Raw genomic sequence first — 16,476 nt, 5'->3', positions numbered from 1 at the left:
GACCCTTTAAACTCCATCACAAGACTCAGCATGGTAGATTGGCTAAAAGTGTCAATTTTCAGACATCCCTTCACCTTGGATAATCTGTACTGTCCGGGCAAGTTATTTAATTTTTCGGGGCCTCAGTTTTCATCATCTATAAAATGTACGTACTAATGCCTACTTCTTAACTTGAGGATTCAGCTAGACATTAAAAGTATAAAGCTCCAGGGACAGTAACTGGCATATAGTAAGCATTCAGTAAATGATGGCTAATATTTTTGAAAACGTGAGTGTATTCTACAAGCAAATTGGAATTTTTTTTAAGTTAGCAATAGCAGTTGCTGCTGCTGCCTAAAAAAGACAGTTAATTTCCATTGAATTACAGTTTATTTCATAAGCATTATTGAATCCCAGCTATATACTAGGTACTATGCTAAACCCAGGAAATAAAAAAATTAACTGTAATCCCTGCCATTAAATATCTAATACATAGATTTAGCCACAAAAATGGGTCGAATCATGTCCATCAAAATAAAGCCACCACTTACTGAAAAAGTCAACATGAAACGATTTATGGGTTGTAATGGGGTGTAACTTCACTTCACTGTAGATAAAAGGATCCTACTATATTCTCAACTCTCTCATTTTACAGAAAGCACCAATTTTTATTCAGTTTTTGTGATCCTGTGATTTAACCACTGTTCTCATGTTCCATTGCATTCTCTGCTCCCCCTTCCTACACATTTCAGCTGATCTAAGTCCCTGCTGATTTTTTTAAATAAATAAAAAAGGGATGCTTGTTTTGAGTGATGTGTTTGTTACAGAAAGTTTGAAAAATATGGAACAATATAAAGACTAATAAACTTAATTCAAGTTCCCACCATCAAAAATAACTATATAGATAATATCTTGATACCTGTCTGCCTAGTCTTTTTTCTGTGCCTGTGTATAATTTTTATATAGTTAATTACACCATAAGTAGTTTTCTTTTTTCAATTAACAGATATCCAGAATATATTACCATAGTCAGTTACAATGTGTCAATTTGTGGTGTACAGCTTAATGTCCCAATCATGCATATATATCCATATATTTATTTCCATATTCTTTTTCATTAAAGATTATTACAAGATACTGAATATAGCTCCCTGTGCTATACAGAAGTTTGTTTTTTTAATCTATTTTTATATATAGTGGTTAACATTTGCAAATCTCAAGCTCCCAAATGTATCCCTTCCCACCCCCTTTCCCTGATAACCATACGATTGTTTACTATGTCTGAGTCTTTCTTTTTAGATGAGTTCATTAGTGTCCTCCTTTTTTTTCTTTCTTTTTTTTTTAAAGATTCCACATATGACTAATATATTTTTCTTTCTCTTTCTGGCTTACATCACTTAAAATGAGGATCTCCAGGTCCATCCATGTTTCTGCAAATGGCATTATTTTATTATTTTTTATTGCCGAGTAGTATTCCATTGTATAAATATACCACAACTTCTTTATTGAGTCATCTGTCAATGGACATTTAGATTGCTTCTGTGTCTCAGCCATAAGTATATAGTGTTGCTGTGAACATTGGGGTGCATGTCTCTTTTTGAATTAAGGTTCCCTCTGGATATATGCCCAGGAGTGGGATTGCTGGATCATATGGTAAGTCTATTTTTAGTTTTTTGAGGAATCTCCATACTGTTTTCCATAATGGCTGCACCAAACTACATTCCCACCAGCAGTGTAAGAGGGTTCCCTTTTCTCCGTACCTTCTTCAGCATTTATTGTTCGTGGACTTTTGAATGATGGCCATGCTGACTGGTGTGGCATGATGCCTCATTGTAGTTTTGGTTTGCATCTCTCTGATAATTAGTGATATTGAGCATTTTTCCATGTGCCTATTGGTCATTTGTGTGTCTTCATTGGAGAGTTGCTTATTTAGGTCTTCTGCTCATTTTTGGATTGGGTTGTTTGGTTTTTTTGTTATTAAGTTGTATGAGCTGCTTGTATCAGAATATATTAGCATATCTTTATGTTTTCTTCAAAGATAGTTTCTTAGCTTCTGAAAGATAACTGTGTTGGATGGATGTCATGAACTGTCCTTTATTGTTGGACGTCATAGGCCATGCTCTCTCAGATGCAGTCCTCGAGTCAAGGATAAAGTGCAGGTGATTCATTGAGGAAGTGTTCCCAGGTGAAACAGTAAGGGGATGGGAGAAGTGGGAATTAGAAAGGGAGGCAGCCGATCACGGGGGCGATATCAGGTGAAGACCTCCAGTCACCCTAATCCCATGGGAGGCTCTGGAGGTTCCGTTAACGCCTTCAGGTGGTCTTTGCCACCTCGAGGCAAAGGAGCTGGTCTTCTGTGCTCCAGACCAGTAGTCAGAGGCTGTTGGCCTCCTGGATGGCGGAATGATGTTTGTAAACTCCCGGCCACTGAGAGCCCACTAAGATGATGGGCTCCGACCCTCACCAGCAAGCCTCTGAAAGCAACAACTACAAACAGCAACAAAGCACACAGAAGCTAGAGGAGAAGTGCACACGGCTGCTAAAAGCTCGCCCACAGTGTCCCTCCGTCAGAAATTTGGGTTGCAATGATCACTGCTATTGCAATTATATATCGCAAAGAATATTGCAGTGATTTTGCTGCTAGAAATAACTCCACAGTGAACATTTTTAGACCCAGTTCCTTTTTGATTATTACCTTAGGATTGATTTATAGGGGTATTACTGTTTCAAGAGATACACACATTCTTAAGATTATATATACCAAAAATTGCGTTTCAGGAAGATTTTTCTCAATTTTCACTTCCATCACTTACTGTTCACTTTTTATTAGCAACAATCTAGAGAGCATCAGTTTCTCACCTTTGAGTAGAAGACCTGTAGACAGCATCAGAGTTATTCTCAGGAGCCAGAAAAGTCCTGTTCCTGGTCTAGCTTTGCGTATAGACTGAATAAGTAATATCTCAAAATATGATTCTTAAAATGTATCCAGATGCTCTTACATGTAGATAAAAAAGAATGTGCATTTTACTCGTGTTTGTTAATTCATGATAGTGTTTTATCATGTATTTTCACCAGTGCTAAAAAAATATCATTAGTCATGATGCATCTCTAATACGTTTTTAGGTCTCAAAAAGGTGCTACCTTGTTTTAAAGATTGAGAATCACCGGTCAATAATCACTGTAGTATCTTGGGACACCTCTTGTCTGTCGATTAGGAAATCACCCATATAAACTGCGGTGTCTTAAAGATTTGTCAATAAAAAAGTCTATAGGACTTGACACCATGTGTAAAACAGATTTAATGACCCAAGTCAGCAGACTGAAAAAACGCATCTCAGACCCATGAAAGAGCTATCAGAACCATTCTGGAACATACTTAACTACCTCCATCCCAACCATAATGTGACCTCCCTTTCTCTTACAGAGGTGTGGGAGTACACCATCCTGGTCTTATTCTGTGTCTCAAATAGTCTAAAGAAGTTATGAAGATACAGACAGGGCTGTATCAAGGCAGAAGTATTGTGTTTGACATATTTTCTTAACTTGATCCTTGAGCCTTTCTAAATAGCTACTGAAATAAAAGTCACAGACTATTTCGGGTCTTGGGCACTGAGGAAACCAGGGAAGGGAGCCAGCGTTTACTGAGCACCTACTCTGAGTCAGGCACTGTGCTGGTTCCTGTCTGTCTTTTGTTTGTACATGTAGCATTCCCATGACCACCCCTGAAATCTGATTTCTGATGGAGTGAAGGAGAAAGCTGAGGTTCATAAAGATTATGGCTTGCTTTGGATCCCTTGCTCTGGATGGTAAAATTGGGATTGGAACCTTAGATGAATTTCCCCTGACACTTAGAGGAAAATAGAATAAATGTTCCATAATCTTGTATTTTAAAAGATGGACAATTAACAAAGCCTCAGTTGCCTTCTTCCTGCTAGCCTTCCCTCTTCACCCCAAAAGATTCCAGAATGACTGATATGTGGGTGAAAAGCCCCGGGTTGTCAGAGTGTACTTAAGATACATGTCTCTTCGTTGAAGGGGTCTGTTAGACATTGTTACCATACATTTCAGTAGCTGAACATTTCTTTCCTAGGTATTTTTAGGTTCCTTCTGGCTAAATTAATTAGTATCATGGATCAAGCATACACTCTGAAGTCTGGGAAAAATTTAAGAAAAAAGATCCAAAGAGGTCTCTAAGCCTCTCTAGTAACCTGGAAGAGCTCGTTTTAGTACCACCAGGCTCCTGGCACCTGGATTGGTTGGCACTTCCTGTTTCTTCTCCTCAGTCTTAAAGATGCTGACTCATTCTGATGACACTGTATACTTCCCAAGAATATCAAGGTGCCCTTTGTTTTGCATGTTCATCTAATTTTCTATCTTAAGAGGAAGTGGTAGGTATTTGGTAGACATATTTCAGCAGTGTTTATAGAAGCTTGAGGGACCAGAGTCCTCCTCTCTTCATTATAGGTCCGGACTTGAGGCTTAACCTCAAGTATTTGAGCATTAACAACTACAGTCATTTTGCAGATACAGCCTTCATCTCTGTTGGTCGACTCCTGAAGGTCTCCAGGATGCCTCTTGCCAAACACCATTAACAGTCAGGCCTTTGCCTGTTGGCCAAGTATTGGTGAGAAACACTTGGCCTGACTGCTGGGCAGCACAGCCCTACTTAGGCCTCTGGGAATTCTCAGTTTGGCAGCCTGACACTTTCCCTTCACACTGATGTTTTTGGGGGAAACTCCATGAACTCCCAAAGCTGTTGGGAGATGTTGTGACTAATATAATCTGACGTGCTGTTTTTCTCTCCCTGCTGAAGCCTCTCTAGAAGAATTGGTGAATCCAGAGGTAGATTAATAAAGGGTCTTAGTTTCCAAGAACCAGGATCCTAGCGAGCAGCAGGAGGTCAGCAGTCCCAGTGCTTGAGAAAAATCTCAGCTTTCGTTGAGGGGAGGGCCCTGGCTGTCCCACCTTGCTTGCCCCCTGAGGTCAAGTAGGGGACTGTCGGTGTCCTGCTGTGGGCCAGGGGTACACTTCAGGCACTTGCATTGTTAGGATCCCACTCTTAGGATCCAGGACACTCGCTGCCTTCACATGAGGGGAATCCACCTTCTCATGCCCAGCTCACTCCCCCATCTTTTCATCGTCCAGTGCACATCCCCCGGGCCCTACAGCCACGGGAGGCAAACCAGTTCTCCTGTGAGCGGTCTGTCTTCCGTAGTTTGAATTTCAGTGTTTGGATACAGTCCAAAGAGGGATGTAAACGGATTTGGATTTTTCCACACTGCTGTTGCCCATTATCCCCACTGTTAATTTAGGGTTGATTTGGTGAGGAGACTCAGACTGTGGTCTCTAAATACTGTCTCTCACTGAAAGGAACCAGAGTTCCCTAGAGAAGTGTCTGATTCCAACTGGGACAGGAAATATGCAAAATGGGCCTGGACCATCTTGCCAAACCAGAAACAGGGAAGCTTTTGAGACTGTAGGGTCATATGAAAGGTTCAGGAGCCAACCTGAAGAGGCCCGTTCTGAGCATCAATAAAAGTAATAGCATTTCAGTAGATCAAAACCCTTAAAATATGTTGAAAAACATGCGTTCATAATTGTACTAAGCAAACAAACAAAACAAACCCGCTCTGGTCAACACTAAGAATGCTGGGTAACCAAGTCATTATTTGAGAATGATACAGGGGATGAATCTTGCCTTTGCTATACAAACTGAACCTCAAGATAGCCAGATAGTTGGTTATGGGAAATTTCTTTTTATAGACATACTCCCACTAATAAATGAAGAAAGAAAGTAGCTCCATTTGGCAAGCCCTAATAATACAACATTGTAAATCAAACGAACAAAATAATAACATGCAAGAAAAAAAGAAAAACCCAAAAAACAATGCCCTGAGGCAACGATCATGAGTAACTGCTAACATCACAAAAAAGAGACAGACGGCTGCTGTCTCCTGACTGTGGCACCCTGAGCAATACCTCTATGAAATATTTCTGCAAAAAAGAACTTTGAATCTGATCAGCATCTAGAGCAGAAGTTGGCAAACTTCCCGTGAAGGCCCCGGTAAGTCAGTGTTTTCTGGCTTTGCGGTCCAGCTGGGCAGCTGTCTGTTCAACTTGCCGCCGGAGCTTGAACACAGCTGAAGACAAAACAAAAAGCATGGCCAGATCTAGCCCAGGAGTTTGCAGACCCCTGTTCTAGGTCTAACTGCCAGTTTACAGGCAGCAGGAGGACCGAGGAACTTGTGAAACTGCGTCGCATGAATGCAATCGGCAAACTCCAGCCTGGGAGACCCCGCAGGACAGATAAGCTGATTTCTTCCATTAAAAACCCCAAGGAAAAAGTTCAAAATAAAGCAAGTAGGGAAAAGATTTTTAAAAAGACAAGAGACATATCCACCAGTGGCAATCTGTGGAACTTATTTAGATCCTGTTTCAAAGAAACCATAAAAAAAAAAAACTAATAGACAATCAGGAAAATTTGGACACTGACTAGATATTTAACAGTAAAGAGTAATTAATTTTTGAGTGGGATAATGATATTGTGTGCGTGTGTGTATCCCTTAGGTTTAGAGTGTATACTGAAAATATTTTGAATTATGTGTTATCTAGAATTTGCTTCAAAATAATCTTTGATTTTAGAAGAAATAAAATAAGTCATGAGTTGATAAGTATGTTATCTGGATGTTGGATATTGAGGATTTATTTTTGCATGTATTTGAAATCTCTTATAAAGATTTTTTAAATAGATACATTTTACAAAATATAGCATTTAAACCTTTTTTAAGAGAAAGAGAAGGGATGGAGTATTTTCTGTTTGTTAGACGCTCCTGGGTCATCGTGAAGCAGACATGAATCATCTGGCTAAGAGTTGGAGCCAGAAGAGTCCTGTCAGTGGTTTTCCCCCCAAAACTGTTAATGTACATCTTTGTTAAACTAAATAGGCCCGACAGATGTCATATTATTTATCACTTGAGCTGACAGCTATCTTCTTATTTATCATTTGCTTAGGTGTTATATGTAAAATATAATTTATTTTGTAAGAAAAGAATGTGTAAGGTTGAAAAGAAGCTTCCTCGTCGGTGACCAGCAGTACCAGTTAGTCTCCCACTGTTTCAGCCGTGAGCATCCGTTCAGTGCGGGCGTCCGGCCACCAGGGCCGTCACAGCCCAGAGAGCTCACGTAAGCGATGGCAGCCGGCTTGGCTGGGCCTGGGGCCGCGGGAGCGGAGGGAGCTGTGGGCACAGGGAGGCAGGCGCCCGGCCCCTGGGGTGGTGGCTGTGCAGGGTGTTTGCCATGGGAATAAGAGAATCATTCATTTTCATTTGACCCTGAGAATAACTCTAAATTGTCTGTGACATCGTTTAACTTGTAGTTGTTTAAAATCTTTTCAGAACGCCTTGTCTTCCAAACCAAACAGCCATGCAGCTGGATTAGTTCCATGCATCAGCCTCTGGTTTGGTGTCTACCCAATGGCTAGGCCCTACACGAGGGCCTGTGGCACTAGGTTCCAAAGTGCCAACGTGGCCCTGCGTTCTGTGGGCTTCCAGTCTAGTTGAGAAGGGGAGAAAACTTGAGAAACAAAATAAGAGGTGCAGAGAGGAAAGGCTGTGGGAATTCAGAGAAGAGGGTGGCCAGCCCCATCTGGGACAATTAGGGGGAGCTTCCCGCAGGCCACAGAAGGCATTGGGGGGAGCACGGGTGATCTAGGTGGAGGGCAGGGAGGAGAAAGAAGCAAATTCACGGGCAAGAACAAGGCCACGGGCAAGACCAAGGCCTAAGAAGAAGCCAGCCCTGTGTGAGGAGAGTGGGTAGGTTCCAGGCTCGTGGTCCTCCACAGCTCATCAGTGAAGGAGTTTTCAGGCCAGGATGGTGTTCTGGGCGATCAGATGAAAGCAGGCAGCAGTCCGGGAGTGATGGAAGTGAAAGGTGACTTGATTGTGGCGATGGTTTCATACATGTACACACCTATCAAAATTCATCCGATTTGTACATCTGAAATATGTGTAGTTTACTGTACGGAAATTATACCACAGTAAAGTTGTTTAAAAAAAAATAGGCAGCAGACAGTGGGAAGTACAGCACTGAAATGCAGCGGAGGATTTGAGCTGCAGGTTTGAGCAGCATCTGTCTAGAGGTGATGGCTGAGGTCACGGGGTCTGCAGAGAGTGTTTCTCTAGCATCTGCCTGTGGCAGGTGGTGCATTTATAATGCGGGGATGCTCTCCGAGTCTGGCCTTTGCATAACTACCAGTCCATTATTAGCTACACTAAATCTCGCCTGAAGCTCAAAGCAGCACCCAGATACTTCAAAACATTCCCCGCACTGGGAAGGAAAGGTTTAGCCTAAGAGAAGCTGTACGTCCGTGGGGGAAAAAACCCACATTTGGAAGAGAGTACCTGTGGTAATGGCTTTATTTATAGGTTTATGGTCACCCTCCAATGATGGCCTAAAGTAGAGACTTATTTTTTTACTGTTATGAAAAGATCATTCAAGAAGTGGAAACATTTAAACAGGTTTGTGATCATTCATATTGATGCTGTGCAGTACATTGGAGCAATATCTTTATTTCTTCTTTCTCAATTGAAAGTTTAAAGTGTAATTTCTCTAAAAAATAAAAATAAACGGAAGATGACTATGGTGTTTCCGTAATGAAGCTCTCCTTGTTCTAGAGAGTGAGACTTTCAAAGCCTGTTAACGCCAACTGTTATTTCATGTAAAAGACTATCTATTTGGATATGAATATGTATTAACAGTAGGAATATTATCAGCCCAAAGTATGTATAGATCAACACCCACTCTCCTGGCTACTGAACTTTGGAGAGAAGTGAAAACTTAGACACGAACATAAGCCAGGTGAGTTTAGATGTGAGCATGTAGCCTAGGAAACTGAGGCCAAGAAGAAGTTACGCCCAGAACATCAATCAAAAAATAGCTCTGATTCCAAGTTCTGCACAGCCCTGACCCTGTCCCAGTGCACTGTTATGAAACGACACACAGACATCTCTCAAAAACGTCCCAAATCCAAGGAACCAAGAAAAACACCCATGGCAGCCTTCCCCCGCTTCATAATGAAACTGTTCTTTTAGCAAAAATTCACAACCAAGCAAAGTTCTGCTAAATAAAATGGCTATTTATTTGAGAGACTGTCTTTGCTGACTCCAAAACCTTGGAGCTGTTAACTTTCTCTCATTACTGATCCTTTCTACCTGTTTGATGATCTTCTACATAAATCTGTGGTGTTTGGGTGAATCAACTTTAAGCTATTAGAGAGGCAAAACAAATTTGATGTCCTTTATGAGTATGCAGATTCAAATATTTATTCAAAAATTTGCTCATCCAGGAGGATTTCTTTGGGGAGTGTAGATTTTGGATGCTGAAGGCAGATGCCAGACTAGAGCTTAATGCAAGAGTCAGTGGTTCAGATTGATGGAGTTGGCGCCAGTCACCGGATTTGTCCATTTGTAACGAAGATGGAACAAATTGTTTTATACTTAGGATGGCTTTGTAGTAAATTAAACTTTAAAGAGGAAATTTATTTCTGGAAAGAAAAAAGGGAGAAAGGCCAGGAGAGTGGACCCGAAGTCTAATTTTTAGATGAAATGAGTAAAGCTTCCCTAGTCAGGATCTGGAAGCTCTCCAGTGTCCAACAGGCTGAAAGTAACTTAGGGGGATGGTCACGGTATGAGAGCCAGTCCAAGGTGCCAAAGTCAAAATAGGCCACGCTGACCACAGGGGAGCCCCCGGTGGGAGCTTATGTAGGGCACTTACATGTTTTGAATTTAGACGGCTGCGTTTACACAACCATTTTACAATTACGCGCTGGATAAACGCTGAATATTCTAAATTTTTTATAACATGCTTGTTTCACAATATATAAGAAAGTTGCAACATCACCATGAATGGTGGCCTTCGTGGTTCACCTTGTGGCCCCGTGTGCTCCGCGGGGAGCAGGCGGGGAACTCTGATTCTGCTGACAATCCTCTTCCCTGCGCAGTGAATTTCACTCTCCCTGGAAAGTGTTTGGAGCTAACAGTGAGTGAGGCTCGGGACTGAACAGACTCTTTTCCTCAGTCATGCTCAATAAACATTATTTTGATGATGCAATGAAAAATAATTAACAGAAAAAGAAAGCATATAAGCCAGCAGGTTGAGTTAATACCACACGTGTACTTATTGGACATCCACTGCTGTGGGAGGCAGGGCACTTCGAAGTTCTTTTTTAGTGGAAGTCTTTGCTTTTCCATAAACACATGTAAAGTTCCTACCTCTTACTTGTCATAGCCAAGCTCAGTAAGTGGTAATCAGGAAAACATACTTCCAACAGATCCCTTTAACGGAGACATCAGTGTAAACAGCCATCTTCACAACTGATGAATTTGCCAGTTGTTCTGCCTTATTGTAGATTTAAGGGTGTCACTCAAATTTATTTTAATGAGCAGTTCTTTAATTAAGAAAGTAATAAGCTTACGGTAAAAAAAAAATCATGGGCATGTAATCATAAAATATTCACAGCAACCGCAGGGATTCACTCCCTTATTTCAGACCCTCCAGCGGTTTCTCGTGGCTCCTACAATGGAATCCAAGAGCCATACCTGGCTCCGCATGCTCTTCGGGACCTGGCCCCTTTTTCTTCTTCACCTCCACCCCTTCTCTCTCGCCCACATCTCTTACTTCACAGCCACACCGATCTCGGTGACTGTACCTTCATTCCCACCCTGCCTGGCATGCCCTTCCCCTGATCGGTACATGGCGTCTCTTTCTCATCACTCAGGTCTCGACACGTGTGTCCCCCTGCAGAGGTGGCGTCCCTGACCGTCCTCTCCAGTGCTGCCCACCCCGCGCCCTTCATTTACTGACGTCACTGTGACATGGCTGTGGCCCTGATCCCTCTCAGAAATGACTTTGTTTCCTGGTTCATTTTCTGTCTTCCTTCTGGCATATAAACCCCAGGAAGGCAGGAGTCTTGGCCATCTTAGTTACAGTTCTGTGTCCAGCACTTGGACAAGGGCCTGGCACACAGCTGGCCCTCGGTAAATATTGGTGGAATTGGATGAAAAGTGGTTACGAGGCTGAAATAACAGGATAGTGTCTGGCGCAGAGCTGGGACCTACCGAGTGGAAGTCTCCTTCCTCTCTCTCCCCATCCCTCCAACAAAATGTAGGAAAAGAATTTAATCTGCACTGCTCTACCTTGAATACACTGAAGACATTCAGTTACACTGAATGTAGTAAATCATATCTCGCGGAGTACAAAGTAGTCCCCGAATAAGTGTTCATTTAAGGAGAATGTAAATATGTTCTTTATCTCCTTGTTCAGGTTGTCTTTGCCGGAAGGAACCATGAACTGGCATTTTCCCTTCGTCCTCGTGGCCACCGTGACGCTGCCCTCCGTGTGTTCCCAGTTCAACCCTCTGTCCCTGGAGGAACTAGGCTCCGACACGGGAATCCAGATTTTCAATCAGATTGTCAAGTCTCGGCCTCATGACAACATCGTTGTCTCCCCGCACGGGATTGCATCCGTCCTGGGGATGCTTCAGCTGGGAGCCGACGGCAGGACCAAGAAGCAGCTCACCACGGTGATGAGATACGGCGTGAATGGTGCGTGCGCCCATGGCCCCGCTGGGCCCCCGGCAGGATGGCTCCTCACCTACAGCCCCGAGGAGCAGAGCAGCCTGGAGGGGTTTCCCTGCTGCCGTCGGGGCTTGAGGGCCGGCCTGACCCGCTACAGGACAGACGTGGCCATTGCTGGCAGTTAGGAGAACTGGATTCTGGCCTCTGTCCTGTAGCTGTGGGGCTTTGGGTCAGTCACTTGATCTCTAAACGCTCCCGTTTTCTCACCTCTAAAAAGAAAACTTCCCGCCTGCCCCGCCCCCACCCCCATCCGTGGTGTACAGAGGTAAAAACGCCTTATGGCTATGAACATACTTTAAAAACCATAAGCCCGGGAGGTGGGTGGCTGTGACCCTGGTGGGCGGCACCGGGAAGCCCGGTGGTGATGGGACCCCTCTGCATCTTGATGGTGGTGGGGGACACATGGATCTCCATGGGGGATGAAATTGCGTAGAGCTGCGCGCCGGCACGCACACAGACACGTGCATGTGAAACAAACGAATGGGCTCTGGCGACTGTACCAATGGCAGTTTTCTGGTTGTGGGTCTCCACTGCAGTCACACAACATAGTGCCATGGGGGAAACTGGGTGAAAGGTGGGAATATACGGGACCGCTCAGTATATTGCTTTACAGCTTCCTGTGACTGTATCTTTATTCCGAAATAAAAACCTTAATTTTTTTTTCTTTAAAGTAAGGTCCAGTTGAAATGGTTTCAATTCTTTGAAAGGAAACCCAGTTTAAATTACGTGTTTGAATTTAAGAGCTTACCCCTCCTAGTGCGTTACTTAGCTTCAGCTCAGCTTTTCTCACCCGAGTCCCCTTCCACTGCCTCCTACACGATGCAGGGCACGGCCCGGGGACCTTCCTTTGGCTCCCACGTGCCCCGTGACCTTAAGCAAGTCACTTTTCACGTCTGGGGCTTAGCGGCTTCGTGGGGAAGTGAGGGCATTATCCCACCCAGGTTCTTCCCCTCTCACTGGCCTTAAAGGTCTAGGGATGCTGAGTGCGCTGCCGCCTTCGCTGGGAGAGGAGGGGAGCGATGCGCGCTTAAGTACCTCCCTCCGCGCGGGGACCTGATCTTTCTCAGCGTGGCCCCCGGAGCTGCCAGCACCAAACGCCCGCCGGCCCGCTCCGTTTACACAGCATTACCCTTTTGCAAGCGTTTGCAGTCTGTTCACTGTTTGAAGCGCAGAAGGACTGAATACTTGGGATGCGCCATGCCGCCCCTTGCTTGGAAGCTCAGCGCTCCTAGTGATGTATCACTTCACAGTGAATCACCGATAGCGGCCCTGGCCTCTCCCAGCGCTGTCGGCCAATATCGTTCCAAAATAGCCGCCGGATTTTTATGATTTGTTATCACGCTGAGCCGCATTGATTTTAAGCAGTATTTTCTAAAGTTTTGACGATGTTGGCCTCTTGGCAGCTTCTCCCCACCCCCACCTTGTCTTCCTCCAAAATCTCCGGCAGCTGCATTGTATGACTTAAGTTCCCACGACAGACAGACTCATCTGGGGAGCCCCAGTAGGTTTTCAGGGGCCTAGTTTGGGCTCAGCCTCTGACAACTAACGAAAGTTATGCTCTGGTTCAGGATGGAGGCAGGGCAGTCTGGGGCAGAGGAGGGTCTGCCCTGATCTTTTCTAGGCTGGAGACTGACCGACCCGGGCGCGCAGGGGGCTGGAAGGGATGAGTGCTCTGACTGGTCCCTGAAGTCTGCTGTTCCTTTTGTCCTACAGAGTGCCTGCCCGGGCTTGCCGGGCCTGCCCTGCAGAACGAGTGAGGGGGTGGAGTCTCCAGAGACCTAACCGAGGGCCTCCCCTTAGCTGAGAGTGACAGGTCAGCTCTCCAGGGGACCTCCAAGGTGACTGCCTGATGTTTTAGGGCAGTGTCACTTTGAAAGAACTCCAAGAAGAAGACGGATCTGTAATTTGAGCTCTCTGTGGAAACACATTTCATCCTTAGAACTTATTTCCGGCTTTCCTGTACTCTAAAACTAAATGGACCATGTGTGAGTGGCTCATGTGAAATAAAGCCTACATTGCCATAAAATTAATCCTCGTACTTTGTGAGCCTGATATCAAGTAAAAATCACATTGTTCTGGGATGGTGGCACCAGGCAACTTTTTATAGTCTTTCTGATGCCTGTTTTATACTTTTGTTTTATTTTGGGAGGAGGAAGTAATGAGATTTATTTATTTTTAGAGGAGGTACTGGGGATTGAATCCAGGACCCTGTGCATGCTAAGCATGTGCTCTACCACTTGAGCTATACCCTCCCCCTTATACTTTTAATTTTTTCTGAAATAGAGAAAAGAAATTGCTCTCTTAAATCTTTGGCAGGAAAGGAAACAGTGCTTAAGGTTGCTAAGAAAGAGAGACTGGGGTAGGAAGAGTCCTTTGATTTATTCCCCTGTGTCTACATAACCAGTCTCCCTGGTGCCAGGAAAGTCTTCCAGGAGATCGAGGTCTGCTTGGGGAAGGTGTGGAGAATGTCCTGAAAACACCTGTTTTGCAGCTAGAGGCACAGCTGGATCCTTAGGAGCGATTAATAGTTATACTTCGTTTTAGGAGACCCGTGCCCCCTTTCTTCTTAACAGAAGCCCAGGAAGAAAGCAGATAACTTCATCTCTTGCTCCTCATGCTTGTCTTGGTTATACTGTTCTCATTTGCCATAATATAAAAGATGTTTAAAAAAAAAAACTTTCCTAAACTCTTGCAGAAATGTTGCTGCATTTTCTCCTTTCTCCTTTAGGAGTCGGCAAAGTGTTAAAGAAAATCAACAAGGCCATCGTCTCCAAGAAGAATAAAGACATTGTGACAGTGGCCAACGCGGTGTTTGTCAAGGATGGCTTTAAAATGGAAGTGCCTTTCGTCACGAGGAACCGAGACGTGTTTCAGTGTGAAGTCCGCAACGTGAACTTTGAGGACCCCACTGCTGCCTGTGATTCCGTCAATGTGTGGGTTAGAAACGAAACCAGGGGTGAGTGGTCACGGTTCCTGGAAACTCTTCGGTGTGATTTTAAACTCTGGATAAAAGCACAAGTCTGGCTCTGAGATTCGAACTGGGGTCTGCAAGTCCACTGGCCCTGCCGCTATGAAAGGCCTGGACCCATCTGACAGCCCCATCCTTTTCTTTCTGGAGGACCCCACGGCTCAGTCTGCCTCCCTTCCCTTTTCCCACTGCCACTCCTTGTCCCCCTGGGAACGTTCTTCCCCGGGGCTCAGGGCAGCCCCCAGACTTCCTCCCTCACTGCATCTCACCACCAGAGTCCTTGCCTACAAGCCCTTGTCTGGGCTGAAGGTTTTATTGCTCATTTATTCCTGCTTCTTTCTTTTTTTTTTTTAATGGAAGTATAGTCGGTTACAATGTGTCAATTTCTGGTGTATAAAATAATGTCCCAGTCATGCATATATATACATATATTCATTTTCATATTCTTTTTTATGAAAGGTTATTACTAGATATTGAATTTAGCTCCCTGTGCTATACAGAAGAAATTTGGGGGTTTTAAATCTATTTTTATATATAGTGGTTAACATTTGTAAATCTCAAACTCCCAAATGTATCCTTTCCCACCCTCTTTCCCCTGGTAACCATAAGATTGTTTACTATGTCTGCAAATGTGTTTCTGTTTTGTAGATGAGTTCATGGGAGTCCTTTTTTCTTTTCTTTTCTTTTTTTTTTTAAGATTCCACATATGAGTGATATCATGTGGTATTTTTCTTTCTCTTTCTGGCTGCTTCTGTTTCTGCTGTTCTCTTTGCCAAGAATATGCTTCCCAGCCTTTACGGTTCAGGATTGATCTCTCCCCGCACCTTCCTTGCCTCTTTTTTTTATTGTTAGTTGCTGTACAGTATTATATAAGTTACAGGTGTACGACGTAGTGGTTCACAACTTTTGAAGGTTATACTCCATTTACAGTTATCGTAGAATATTGGCTACGTTCCCTGGGTCGTACAATATATCCTGGTCGTTTATTTTCTGCATAATAGTTTTTACTTCTTCATCCCCTGCCTCTCTGTCTCCCCTCCCCCCTTTCCTCTCTCCGTTCCTTCCTCGCCTCTGGCTCCTGTCAGCCCAGGAAGGAGGCACCTCCTCTTTGGTTGTGACTGACGTGTGATTGTCCTGAACCGTGCCCGTCACAAGAGCACTTCCACGCCGTGTGATGATTACTTGCTTACGTGCATCTCGCCTCCCGTGAAATGGAAGGAATGTCTAGCATCAGTGTGTTAAACCTGTTCATTTGTAAACTGGAGGTTCAGGTGGGAGCATTCAGGAGGAGAGGTAGGTGCAGAGCCGCAGAGGAAAGTTAAGGCTAGGAGCAGAGATTTGGGAACCATTTTTCACACAAGGGGAGAGTAAAGGTCACAAAAGTGGAAACAAAAGAGACTCAAGAGGGGAATAAGCCCCGAAATGAAACTTAGGGAAACTTTTCCTTTTGAGGTCATGTTTCTTCAAAGCGTGGTTCCTGCAGTGCCTGGGGTGTATGTTTAGAATGCAGATCGCCGGACCCCCTCCCACTGAATCAGAATCCCTGAGGCCAGGGCCTGGCATTCTGCACTGGAGCAAGTCTTCCCCCAGGGCTCCCTCCAGACTAACATATGTGAATGTTTGCAAACCATTCGAGGGACTAATGAGGAGAGGAGCTAATGAGGAGACGGAGGAGAAATGTTCTGGAGGGTGGTGGAGAGCCCGGGTGTTACGGTAAATCTGTGACATCCCTCCTCAGCAGCATCCTGGACCGTACGGTCTGGGCTCCCTTCCTGCAGCCACGAAGCAGTCAGGAGACCAGAATATGTGAAGGGGTCAGCGTGTTTGTCTGAGCCCGTGGGGCTGAGAACAGAGGTGGGAAGCTGACAGCACTCAGATGCCGGGTGGCTGCGTGCT

The 16,476-nt window shown here is 44.3% G+C and overlaps 1 protein-coding gene across 1 annotated transcript in view; it reads left to right on the top strand.

Moving 5' to 3' along the window:
* Nucleotides 1–16,476, top strand: part of SERPINE2 (serpin family E member 2) — a 52,747-nt gene that overhangs the window by 20,920 nt on the left and 15,351 nt on the right. Inside the window, exons 2-3 of the mRNA XM_072961742.1 lie at nt 11,299–11,579; nt 14,341–14,568. Coding sequence (XP_072817843.1) covers nt 11,321–11,579; nt 14,341–14,568 — 487 coding nt within the window. The 5' untranslated portion in view covers nt 11,299–11,320. The remainder of the gene's footprint in view (nt 1–11,298; nt 11,580–14,340; nt 14,569–16,476) is intronic.

The sequence above is a fragment of the Vicugna pacos genome, chromosome 5, assembly GCF_048564905.1.
Source record: "Vicugna pacos chromosome 5, VicPac4, whole genome shotgun sequence".
Taxonomy (NCBI): domain Eukaryota; kingdom Metazoa; phylum Chordata; class Mammalia; order Artiodactyla; family Camelidae; genus Vicugna; species Vicugna pacos.
The sequence above is the reverse complement of the archived record's forward strand: the minus strand, read 5'-3'. Positions and strand labels throughout refer to the sequence as shown.